The sequence below is a fragment of the Loxodonta africana genome, chromosome 2 (assembly GCF_030014295.1).
Source record: "Loxodonta africana isolate mLoxAfr1 chromosome 2, mLoxAfr1.hap2, whole genome shotgun sequence".
NCBI classification, from domain to species: Eukaryota; Metazoa; Chordata; class Mammalia; order Proboscidea; family Elephantidae; genus Loxodonta; species Loxodonta africana.
In genome coordinates, this window is record NC_087343.1 from 135,038,603 (window position 1) to 135,052,215 (window position 13,613).

At 38.1% G+C, this 13,613-nt stretch overlaps 1 protein-coding gene across 5 annotated transcripts in view; it reads right to left on the bottom strand.

Moving 5' to 3' along the window:
* SNX24 (sorting nexin 24) overlaps window positions 1–13,613 on the bottom strand; it is a 192,696-nt gene that overhangs the window by 86,037 nt on the left and 93,046 nt on the right. For 4 of the 5 annotated variants that reach the window (XM_064275901.1, XM_064275903.1, XM_064275891.1 and 1 more), the window contains 2 exons: window positions 12,384–12,467; window positions 3,578–3,682 (listed from right to left, as the gene is read on the bottom strand). In XM_064275901.1, coding sequence (XP_064131971.1) covers window positions 3,578–3,682; window positions 12,384–12,467 — 189 coding nt within the window. Of the gene's footprint in view, window positions 1–3,577; window positions 3,685–12,383; window positions 12,468–13,613 lie in introns of those variants that run through there. The other variant, XM_064275906.1, reaches the window with a different exon arrangement.

Below are 13,613 nucleotides of genomic sequence, written 5' to 3' on the forward strand. Positions count from 1 at the left end.
GCCTTCACACTGCTTTTCTTTTTTTTAACCCCCAGGCAAGTAATCCTCAACGATGCTAGCTGTAGTTGTTCTAGGCTGACAGAAGTTTCTGAAGGTGAATTCAATGATTAAAATCTACCCACAATGCTGCAAGATATTATTCATACTGTAGAAATTCCCCGCTACTTTATGTGGTATGCTTGATTTTTTCTTTAAGATCTGAAATTTCTATTAAAAAATAGTGGCTTGTTGAAATAAAATGTAAAATATTTTTAAGATTCCTATACTAAAAAAAAAAAAATTTACACTAAAAGATCCCTTAATCCTTTCTCCACCAAAACCAGAAAGATTTAAATTGAATAGTGACACTAAAATATAAAAGGAGGATAATATTTATAAATACTATTGTGAAGATTAACATGAATGTTATTATTTCCAAATTGAAGAAATAGCCAAATAAATAATAAATGCGGTCTTTCTTTGCCTCTCATTTTCAAATCACTGGTGACCAGGCAAAGGGATGAAAAAGAATTTAAAAAGTACACAATGTCAAGATATGTTGTACTTTCTTAGTTTACAATCTCAGATTGGACAAAATTAATCTTGAGAATAGGTGATTGGATTTTTTTATATTTTTAAGTTAGTCTCTCAAATATGACACTCAATTTGAGTGTCATTACAAACTCTCTGCCAGAGGACTCACACACCAAAACAGAAGCATGCTCATAGTTTGTCACAGGATTCTGAGTATTCAAGTTATGGATTAAAAAAGCTACTATCTATCTGTATCTAGAAAGCTGGGGGTAACACTCAATTACACTGTAATAGTTAACTATTATAATAAAATCTTTTCCTTTACCTATTGCATATCCTTTTGTAAAGTTACATGTCAAGGCTGAAAATTTTCCCCCAACTTAGAAAATCCACAACAGGTAATAAAAAGAGCCACACTGGGGGTTAGGACACTAAAGTGCTGGTCCTGGCTCTTTATTTAATATACTCTGGAAAGCCAGGCAAGTCTCATAACCCCGCTGGGCCTCGGTTTCTCCAGTTGTAAGATAAAATAGCAGTGTGGGCCATCCTAAGAAATTTGCACTCACTCATCATCCAAAATGTACTAGTTGCCTCTTGGACAAGAGGAAGAGTTGTTTTCTCTGGCCATCTCAAGAGCTAATCTTCCTGTTTTATGGGTGGGTTACTGAGGCCAGAGGGATGGTCATGAACATAACTCAGGCAAGAGGTAAGCTGGACTAGACAACATCTAGGTTCTCTGCGAGCTTAAGATTCTATGAATACTCTCCTAGGTTCATGGGCCAAAAGAGGAGCTATCCCACGCGGCTAACGTGGGGATGGGTCAGCTGCAGGATGTTGCGTGCTGAGAAGTGGGAGTGATCCCCACTTACTGGGGTTCAGACTGGTCCCGAAGGTAAGTAGGATTCTACCTGGAGCTAGAAAGGCAAACAAAGGCTAAAAGAAGGAGCGGCAATACTGTGGTATTTCTAAAAGGACTTAAACACCAAAAGTGATCAAGAAATGGCACTTAGGCCAGGGTTTTTATTTCATTTGGGAATTTATAAATCATTCACACTCATCTTTTCAACTTATGTCTAGCTCCCATTGCCTGAAAATAGAATCAAGTGGGGAAAAAAAAGGAGAAGAGAAGCTCCCTTGAACTCCTTGGGGGAACTAAGTGACAACAAATTGAACATTAAATGCACAACAGGAAGCAAGCCCTCTCAATCCTTAGACCACATCTTTCAAGCCCTATTTCTGAGAATAAAAAATTCTAAGCTCAATTTGAGTGTCACTGTAAACTCCTCTCTGTGCCAGAGATGATTTTATCCACATTATTTATATCCAATGTACAAACACTTAAAATGTTTACACTGAGTAGTAATGGAAGCCATGTGTCAAAAACAGTGGGGGGGGGGGGGGGAGTAAAGCTTTCTTCAAAACTGAAGCTTGAAGATACATAATATCTGTGGAAAATCTGGCTTACAAATAAGAATGCACTGTTTACCATTTAATTATAGAGAACTTGGTGCTTTTATCCTTTGCATACAGTTTCTAAAGTCTCAATTTTTAATTTTAATTTTTTAAATTTTCTCTGCAGGGTTGCCCAAAGCTATGGAAGCCTTCACATCAGAGTTTCAAGGAACAAGGTCACACACATTCCTGTGATTTTTGATTCCCATTTCCTTGCAGCTCCCACCCCAGGGAGAGGGAGTAGAGGATCCTTCCACCCTGCCCAAAACAGAAGAGCAAAAACAGTAGAGAGAGCCCTCCTCCTACCACAGATACTCTCAGAGCCCTCCAGCATGCTGGTTTTCATACTGAACATTTGTGAAGACCCAAAGCCAGGAACAGACTCCTGGCATCTTTCTACTGGGAGAGTCCTTTGAATTTATCACTAAGTCAATTTTTTTTTTTTTTAATAAGTCAGTGCAGACAGCCTTCTCTTAGCTTCTAAGAACTATGGATTTGAGAACAAACCCCAGAAAACCAGTGTAGAGGAAATAGTATATTGGCTTCATATAGTCCACAGTTTCCCTCCTAAACAGAATCCACACTAGGGTTAGGGCCTAAAGAGGACATGAAAATATCAAAGGAAGAACACAGTCATCATGGCTGCCTCTTTCTTTGATGTAATGTGTCTTAGATACATAGATCATCATGGTAAGTTTATAGTTCTTCAGTGAAGTCCAGCTCCTCTTTTCTGAGAGCCAAGATCTTCCCTAGTCCCTGGCCATGCTCACGTTAGTCATTCTCATCCTTCAGCCTCTCAGGTGGACTTCAGGAGCACGGGTGTGCTGGCTGAACACATCTTCCCTGACTCTGTTCTTGCCTGGCATAGTGCTCTTTGAGTTTCATGATGACTACGGCTACATTAAACAGTCACCTTGATACCTCTACAACCTTCTAGTTCCAAACTCAGAGAAGCTGATATTGTTCCACCCTTTCCTTTTGCTTTTCCTGTTTCTTGGCAAAGAGAGGGTCTTTTACTTAGAGATAGTTCTGCTTGCTCCTCTCAGTTGCAGGAAACAACACCCTGATGCATGTTTTTAATATGTGTTCTTATTTTAAAAACATACATTCTCATTTTCAAAAAATTCGGTATTTCATCATGGTCAATTTTTGTACACTCATTCTCAATTTGATTCCATAGATGTACTAGCCAAGACGATTGAAAATTCCATTTCTCTCAGGTCCCCTCACTCACACACCTAGAAACTGGGATTGCTATGAGGAAGCAACAAATACTTCAGCAGAAAAAAAGGTAACTTGTAGAGCTGAATAAAAAAAAGACAGAACTTCTCTCTGTCAGTTTTTACCTTTATACTAAATTTTCACTTCCCTGATTCACATAAACAATTTTAAACTAAAATTAATTAAAGCTAAAAGAACCTAATTAAACTTAAGTTAATTAAAGCTAAAAAAACGAACAAACAATGTATTCAGAATTTTTAAATTCCTTCACTTTACGCTACAATGTTCGGATGCTTGATATATTTTCCACCACTTCTGAAAGTTCTGAGAAAAAATATTGAGACATAAGATTATTTGAACTATATTACATAAGGATCTAAATTCATCTTACCTGTAAATATGTTTCCAAACCTTGTCGTCGCTGTTCCAAGACTTTTGGGACCCAGTTTCTAACATGTTTAGAAGGGATTTCTGGAGTTTTTATACATTTCTTAAGCTATAAATATAAAAACACAGAAAATTTCTCTTAAATATACAGATATTGTTTAGGGAAAAAAGCCAATAAAAGAAAGTGCTATCTCCAAAACTAAGATAGAGGAAATGTAATAATACTGAAATTTTGTTCAAAAATACTTTAATATTGTCCCAAATGTTCAGGTTTCAGGGAAAGGGTTTTGTATTTTTGGTAGTTGTTGTTATTATTGTAGATCAACAGATATTCGAGATTGGAATTATTTAATTCAGTTACTTTTTTTTGAAGAAGTTAAAGTCCAGTGGATGAACTATAAAGAAAGAAAAGCAATTTATAATTTCTTAAATCAATCAATGTAATGAACTTCTGCTTGGAAAAGTACTTTTCTGATTAAAAGTCTTTCTACATAAACTTTTCATAAAAAAGCAAAACAAAATTCAATTGTTTATAACCATCGTCCTTGGAAATGCCATATGAATCAGATCACACCATCTAGAGAGCGTCTTCAAAGTTCTATGATAGAATAAACTGAAAAACAGAGGAGCTGATCTTTTCCAACATTCCTAAAAATCAGTTTAAAATATGTTCATGAAAACTGAATGATGGTTCTCAGATAAGCATTTCTGGGCAGCAGTTTCAAGGGATAATATAAATAAAGAAAAATTCTAAGAGAGGTTGAGTTAGAGCCACCTGTGCTTGGCATATTAATGGTCCTGAAAGATGACCATGTCCTGTGAATACGTTACCTTATATGACAAAAGGGGAAACCCTGGTGGCATAGTGGTTAAGTGCTACGGCTGCTAACCAAAGGGTCAGCAGTTCGAATCCGCCAGGCACTCCATGGAAACTCTATGGCGCAGTTCTACTCTGTCCTATAGGGTTGCTATGAGTTGGAATCGACTCGACGGCACTGGGTTTGGTTTAATTTATGACAAAAAGGACTTAAAGATGATCACATAAACCTGTGAATATGTTACCTCATATGACAAAAGCAACTTTGTAGATGTGATTAAGGATCTTGAGATGGGGGATTATTCTTGAATGTAATGTAATCAATATGCACATAGTACTGACAGCCATGGAACTAGATGACACTGGGAGTTAGGTACAGATGGAAAAATGGGATCTGGTAAGCAGAATTTTAAGATGTCCCCCAAGATTCCTGCCCCCTGGTGTACATTACATGCTCTGTATAATTCCCTTGACTGTGGATCTGACCTGTGAACATGTTGGGATAGTTATTCCCATGATTATGTTATACTACAAAAGACTCCATCATAACCAACTGCTGGCTTTGAAGAAGTAAGCTACCATGTTGTGAGAGGGCTACACTGCTAGGACCTGAGGATAGCCTCTAGGTGCTGAGGGCTACCCCTGGCCTAGAGCCAGTAAGAAAACAGGGACCTCAGTCCTGTAACTGCAAGGGATTGAATTCTGCCCGAATGAGCTTAGAAGAAGACCCCAATCCTCCTTTGAGATCACAGTCCGGGTCAACACCTTGATTTCAGCATGCTGAGACCTGAGCAGAGAGCCCAGTTAACTCATGCCCAGACTCCTGATCCAAGGAAACTGTGAGAAAATAAATTTGTATTGTTTTAAGCCACAAAATTTGTGATAATTTGTTACACAGCAATAGAAAATGAATACAAGGGCCAAGGTCTGAGCCATCCAACTCTGAGAGGCAGAAAAGAGGAGCAGGGCACTCAGTGAGGTGCAGTAAAACAGTAAGTACAGTTACGAAAGTGTTTCAAGAGAGGGCACATGATCAGCTCACATCAAATGCTGCTAGGAAGTAAAACATGCCGAGAAGGGAGGGAATGGGAAGCCAGAAAGTAGCGGCTCTTTGTTTAAGGAGTTATACTAAGAGAAGAAAAGCAATGTGGTGAACATGGAGGCAAGTACGGGGCGGGAGAGTTTTATTTTTCTTAACGGGAAATATTATAATATGTTCATTTACTGATGAAAATAATCCAATACTGAGGGGGAAACTGATAATGCAAGAGAGAGGTGGAGTTTATGATTGCCTCTAAGGGCACAGATGCATCTCTATACTATTTGAGGTATTTCTCAAATAAGAACAAGGACAAGCTGCTCAATTATTCTGTTGGTAATAGGCTTATTTTCAGCTTAATCATAAAAAAACTTCCTCTAAAATATTACATCACAACAGTTTTTATATTTCAGAATAGAAAATCAACTCTATTCTCTCCTTTTTTTTTTTTTTTAATCTTCAAGATACAGCAGTGAAAACATTTTTCCTTTTTAGTTATGTCAAGAGCACTGAGGGAGCCAATCATCATAGCTGCTGGGATCCATGACAGCACTTGTAGGTGAGTAATGGGTTGCTTTAGATGAGGAGAGACAAATCTGAGACAATATGTTTCCAGTAGGGCTCAGCTGCTTAGAAGATAAATACTCCTCTGCCATCTCCTCCGATGATTAAGTATCTTGGCCACGCTGCATCTGGCCAAATGGCCTTTCTGATCTCACTGATAGATCCCAGATTCCACGATACCCACAAGCACAATCTCCTTTCCTGGTGTGACCACTCCCTTTTCCTTTTTTATACTCTTAGAAGAGTTTACACAGTACTTCCTCCATACAGAGCTGGTACTGTATATGCTGGTCATGGCAACCATTTTCCACAGAAAGGACTGTTTCCTCAGCACATGCTTGAAAAGAATGAAAATCAAAATAAAGAAATTAAAGAGATAAGTGGAGGCACATCTGGGGTAAAACCTACTCTTCTACACCCCATGCTATCATCCCTACTCCCTCAGGGTCTCCTTTAGAGATAATATTTCAGGTGCTGTACTCTTGGTTTGACCTCAGAGAGCAGTTTTTTGGGTCTTCTGAAATGTGTACTTCATTAAATCAAATAAAAGATAATACAATATTTTACTTAAGCCAAAAGCTGGTAATAACAAAAATGAGAAGAGTTAATTTTAAAAAAACCAGCACCATATTTTACTGAAACGTTTATGAACACAGAGGGTGGGTTGGACCTGACTGCAGACAGCTGTCAAGGCATGTAAAATGTGCTCAGCAGTGCGCAATGCCGGGAAGGTTTCTCTCTCCATACACATGACTTGGTGTCTCTAGAGGTAAAGCTGATTTTAAGGATCACCGTTTAAAATGGTAAATTATTTGGCATAGTGAGGTATGAACATATGAACTGGGGACAAGGAGGAACATTTACGAACTTCAAGCTGACCCATAAACATGGCACCCCGTGACTTTTTTTTTTTTTTAAGGATACTATGCCAGGAAACCCTGGTGCCACAGTGGTGAAGAGCTACGGCTGCGAAATAAAACACTGGCAGTTCGAATTCACCAGGTGTTCCTTGAAAACCCTATGGGTCATTTCTATTCTGTCTTATAGGGTTGCGATGAGTTAGAATCAACCCAACAGCAATGGGTTTGTTTTTTGTGCTTTGTTTATAATAAGAGTGAACAAAGAAAAAGTGTGGGGTTTTGTTTTTATTTCATTATTGCGGTGTTTTTGTTTTTGGTTTGTTTTGTGTTTCCATCCAGTTCAGACACAATAGGAGCTACAAAGGATTCAGGACAAGTATAACCTGAGTCAAACTTACAGGGAACTTTACAACTCCAAAATAGAAACTGTTCTTCCCAACAGAAAACATTCCTCCAGTAATTCATAAGCATGCATGATGTACTCCAAATATCCCATTTCCAAAATGCTTATTAATCTGTCTAATCTGTGCCTGACACTCTACCAGACAGTATAGAAGATACAACAATAAGACTTGGTCCCCACTTAAAAAAAAAACAAAACCTTCTAGTTAGACAAAATTTAAAGATAATTAAGTTTGAAATATTAGAAACATCCAAGACAAAATTATGTAGAAATCTCTACTCTACATGGAATGAGAGTTCAGAGAACAGAAATTAGGGAATAAAGCAAGCCCACACAAACCAATAGGCAAAAACAATTGAGAGCCCAGCAGATAAATGGGAAAGCACATAAACAGACAATCAAAAAGAGGGATTAAACTCCTAAACAGCCTTAAGAAGTACCAATTAAAACAAGAAGACAATATAAGCACATATATATATATATATATATATATACATATATATATTTATGGAAACCCTGGTGGAGTAGTGGTTAAGTGCTACGGCTGCTACCCAAGAGGTCGGCAGTTCAAATCGGCCAGGCGCTCCTTGGAAACTGTGGGGCAGTTCTACTCTGTCCTATGGGGTCACGATGAGTCGGAACCAACTCAATGGCAGTGGGTTTGGTTTTGGTTTTATATATACATATATACATATAATACTCAAGGCTGATAAATACAAGAAAAGAAATAAAAATTGTATTAGGATAGTGGAAACATGTATGGGTAACAATGGGTAATTCTCTCCTCCCCCCAAAAAAACTTTCTGTAAAGTTCAAGTTTATAATAAAAAATAATAACAACTTAAGGGGAGAAAAATAATGCATACATAGGTGGGGGGAAAGTCTTTTTTTAATTTTTCCAAAAAATAGAATGAAATTCTAAGAAAAGTATAAATGATTAGGATATTGTTTTCACATTTTAATATCAACAATTATGAAAGTTTGGGAGAAGTAATAATCATGACGGGCTTTCTTCAGGCAACCAGGTGAACAGTTAAAATGGGCAACAGTTTTAGCTTCTGCCACAAAATGAGCTTGGCAATCAATCAGGAGGCATTTTTGTGTGTCTGTGGCACACAGACAGGAGCTATGCATCTATTATGCTAAAGGCAGAAAGCACTTGACAACATAGCTACATTTGGTAACACTTTTTTTAGTGAGGAATATAATGCAAAATATAAGGAAAACCAGGGTACTGGTAACAGAGCAAACTGGATATACCATACAAAAACTTTAGAATTTCAAGAAAACTAAATGAAACTATATTAACTGCATTTAAAGGGAAAATATTTTATGTAAAAATATAACATCCAAAGCAAGTCACAAAATTCATACATGGAAATTAAGGGCATCAAAATTGTAACAAAGGATAAGGTTCCAAAACACAGCAGTAGCAGTCAGTAAGCCTTGCGCACTCTGACTAAATTTTTATCCATTTCAATCCTTCTTTACACGTAATGTTATAGCCAAGGGTACAGATTTATGTTTTATTTTTACACCTTACCATTACTTGTATTTAACTGCTTTCTATAGTTACCTTTTGCGCCCAAATCAATTACAACAGGGCAAGAAGAGGAGACCTCTAACAACCACTTACACTCTAGGGTACATAAGATTACATATCAAATCCCAACTAAAACTCTGCTCCACAAGGCTATTTCTATCTCTATGTCTCTAGAAACATGTCTCAAATATTTTAAAAAGGGTGCTAAAAAATACACAAATTTGAGAGATTTGAGAATCTTATAACTCTGGTAGGCCTGATTACACAATCATAAAAATAACTAAAACTATTAACAGAATTGCAGAAATTGAGAGAAGAGTGAATCCTAAAAGAGCTAGGAATTTTTCCTGCTCTTGAGTATCTAACAACTGCCTATAATCACTGCAGAGAGGGTCCTCATCTGCTGAAGAAAATAAATTGTAGTAGAGAAGCAGACAGGATGAACATCCGACCCTCCACTCTTAAGAAGCACCAGCAGCCTCTTGCTCAGGGTGGGCCTAATTGGCAGTCAGTCACCCAGCTGTGGCCTCTTGTGGAGTTGGTCCCCGAGTACCTGGAGAGAACAGCTGGGCTGTGTTGGGGTCATGGAGCGCTGGGTGCTGACCTGGGAGGTTAGGAAGAAGGCTTTCACATAGACAGGCTGCCAAGTCCAGACCCTGGTCACCAGAGGCGGAGCAGGGGGTGGAGCTCTGGCTGGAATCTCACTGCAGGGACTTAATTTCGTCAGGTACTCAGCAGAAACCTCTCCAGAATCTACACTTCCTCCCCAAACAAACTCTGGATTCCACAAGAAGGAAGTGAGGCTCAGACCCCAAGACAGTTTCTCTTTGCAGCCCTAGGTTGGAGCTCTTGTTTACCAAGCTTTAGAGCAGTGGCAGGACCTGGGGTGGGGTGGGGGAAGGATATATATTCACCTGTACTGTTTCTTTTGGAAGTAAATTGAGACTAAACAAAATTTTAATTGAAGAATTAGATGTAAATCATCCCCTGCCAGTCTAACAGAAAAGTGTAGAGGTGACTTAACCAAACCCAAACCCACTGCTGTGGAGTCAATTCAGCTTCCTTTTAAAAGAAAACAATGTTTACTGAATTCTCCATTCTCCTGACTTACAAATGTAAAACTTAATGAAAAGGAAAACGCTAAAAGAACACTTAATACTGACTATGTACACTATCACATCATTTATGTACTGAAATTTCCCAGAAAATTTAAGAGGACTTTAATCAAATTAGGACAGGCTCTATCTTTCTTAACCTACTGTTATGGATTGAATTGTGTCCCCCCAAAATATGTGTTATAAATCCTAACCTCTGTGCCTGTGGTTATAATCCCATTTGGGAATGGGTTTTCTTTGTTATGTTGATGAGGCAGGATTAGTGTAGGGTGTATCTTAAATCAATCTCTTTTGAGATATAAAAGAGACTAAACAAAAAACCCAGAGAAGGAGAGTTGAGGGAAGACAGATGCCAAGCCACATGAAGACCACCCAAGAGCAGAAGCTCAGAAGAAACAAGAACTTTTCCAGAGCTGGCAGAGAGAAAAAGCCTTCCTCTAGAGCCAGCACTGTGAATTTGATCTTCTAGCTCCTAAACTGTGAGAGAATAAATTTCTGTTTGTTAAAGCCACTGACTTCTGGTATTTGTTATAGCAGCACTAGGTAACTAAGACACCTACTCAACATACTTCGTATCTTTCCATCTTATTTCTCACCTCACAAAGGAAGTAAAAGAACTGAATTATGTCAGACATCATATATGTATGTAAAAGGAAAAAATGGTAAAATTGCATTGACTCACACGTGGTGATTTTTCTGGGTAACTTTATGAAGTTGTTACGTACCATCGAGTCGGTTCCAACTCACAGTGACCCCATGTACAACAGAACGAAATACTACTGGTCCCGTGTCATCCTCACGATTGTGGCTATGCTTGAGCCCACTGTCGCAGCCACTGTGTCAATCTATCTCATTGAGGGTCTTTTTTTTTCCTGCTGATCTTCTACTTTACCATGATGTCCTTCTCCAGGGACTGCTCCTTCCTGATAAGAAGTCCAAAGTACATGAGACAAAGTCTTGCCATCTTTGCCTCTAAGGAGCATTCTGGCTGTACTTCTTCCAAGACAGATTTGTTTGTTCTGGCAATCCACTGTACATTCAATATTCTTCGCCAACACCATAATTCAAAGGCATCAATTCTTCTTCGGTCTTCCTTATTCATTGTCCAGCTTTAGCATGCATACGAGGCAATTAAAAATGCCATGGCTTGGGTCAGGCACACCTCAGTCCTCAAAGTGACATGCTTGCTTTTCAACACTTTAAAGAAGCTTTTCGCAGCAGATTTGCCCAACGCAATACATTTCTTGACTGCTGCTCCCATGGGTATTGACTGTGGGTCCAAGCAAAATGAAATCCTTGACAACTTCAGTGTTTTTTCCATGTATGATGATGTTGCTTGTTGTGAGAATTTTTGTTTTCTTTATGTTGAGGTGTAATCCATACTAAAGGCTGTAGTCTTTGACCTTTATCAGTAAGTGCTTTAAGTCCTCATCACTTTCAACAAGCAAGGTTGTGTCATCTGCATATCACAGGTTGTTGATGCATCTTCCTCCAATCCTGATGCTGGATTCCTCTTCATATAGTCCACCTTCTCAGGCTATTATTACCTTGCAAGCCACCACAGTACCACAAACTGACAAACATGGGAAATTTCATGAGGTAGTTCTAGTTAAAGCAGGGGCTAAGCAAAAAAGAGGAAGACCCTTGATGAGACGGACTGACACAGTGGCTGCAATAATGGGCTCAAACATAGCAACAATTGTGAGGACGGCTCAGGACTGGGTAGTGTTTTCTTCTGTTGTTCATGTGGTCTCTATGAGTCCGAACCAACTTGATGGCACCTAACAACAACAATTCTAGTTATTAAGATAATTTCAGCATCCCGATAGTAACTTATACCCTACAAAAATTTAAATCATGGTGGAAAATAAAATGCATTCACTCTTCTACTCCTCACTGACCATTTCTCCTGAAATGCTCAGCATTCCTTTTGTATTCCTGTTATTTTTATCTGAGACTATTAATTAAAATGATCCTAGAACTGAAGCATCAGTCTTGTGAAGTCATCCTTTACAATCCAAAAAGAGTCTAAGGGTCTCCTTTTAAATGTTTTTTCCAAACACTCCTTGAATACACGTGTACATGTATATTACCTTTTCCAGGTACGTAAGTTGAGTTTGATAAACTTCTTCCTGCAAATTGATCATTCACCTTTTTTTGTAAAAAACACTAAATATATTTCATAAATCAAACAATAGGACCTAGGCCTTCCTATTCATTCTGAACCAACACCCATTGCTGTACACTGCCAACAGCCCGCAGCCTCACGTCTAAGATATGTAAAAGTTCTCAACAGAAAACCTACTTAACCAGAAAGTGCATCTTCAAGAGATGAATTTAAAAAAAACAAAATTTACTTCATGATAAAGAGAAACTATGCTGTTCAAAGAAATGCCAGAGGACCACAGAAGGCAGTCTTAATGTTGTATTAGTTGTCACATAGAGAAAAAGGAAAAAAAAAAAGGTTACCTTTTTGTGCAAGGCATGGAATTCGCTGTACCTCTTTTCAACGAAATGTTTTCTTCCATTCATTAGTACCTCTATCTTAAACACCTAAGGAAAAATTAAAAAGATTAATTCCACCAGTTCAAAACCCTCAATTGTCTGAGTGGTAAGTTTGTGACCATGATATATTTCATCCCTTTAATTACAGTAGCTGATCTCCCAAAACCCAGAAGGCTCAGGAGACCCTGGCCCAGCAGGACTGATTAATGAGCACTTGAACCAAACACTCATTAACAAAGTACGGTATTCTCAGCAAGCGTGTCTAAAAGTAATGGAAACTTAAACACGTCAAAACACTCCTTAATTTTTTAATCAGAGAATATTCCTCACTTAAAATTAGTACTTTTTTTTTTTTTTAATGAATATGATGGTATTAAAATAAAAATGTGACACAACAGACACACTGGTAAAAATCTCAGGCATGGGGGTATCCCATTATGGTAGTATTTCAATGACAGCAGTACTGTCATCTATAAGACAATCCTGCATACAGTACATTTTAGGTTAATATCTTCCTAATCTTGCACATTTATCTCTAATCTCAGTTGGGCTTATTCTGCTGTTTGCAAAACAGGAGAGAAATAGTAAAGGTTCATTTTCCCTGCATGATACAAGTGACAGCTAGCTTGTGCTCCAACCTCCAGAAGGTTGAAAGGGCAGATGAAAAGGCTCTCTGGGTACACTAATTAGTAGGCACTAACATGACATTTTCTTGATTCTTAGGTCAGTGGGTCAAGACTGGGAACAAGGGACGAGAAATATTGTGAAATGCTCATGAAAATACAATGTTAAGGTGAGGTGGGGGGAGGGAGGCTTGGTAGGCGCTAAGACTTCACATTTGACTCTTGTTTTGCTGAGTAAGAGTTTGTAAAACACCTAGATGAAGGAAAGCTGATTTCCTGGTTCTATTTCTCTTCTGAATAAAAGCTGAAGTTGAGGTCATATGATACAAAAGAAATCTGAAGTCATGCTTACTTTAACCCTAAAATTAACTACTTAATTTTAGCATATGAGAGACAAGGTTATACACCTTCATTTAAAATAGATCCCTATGATTCTATATTTCTACCTTATAAGCAAATATAACTACTTTAGAAAGCTATAATGTCATCAAATAGAAAACATGCCTGCATTTTTGTGCTTTCTGTTGCCATGACTTAATTTAAGAACACCCCTGCTTCCATTAAATAAGTG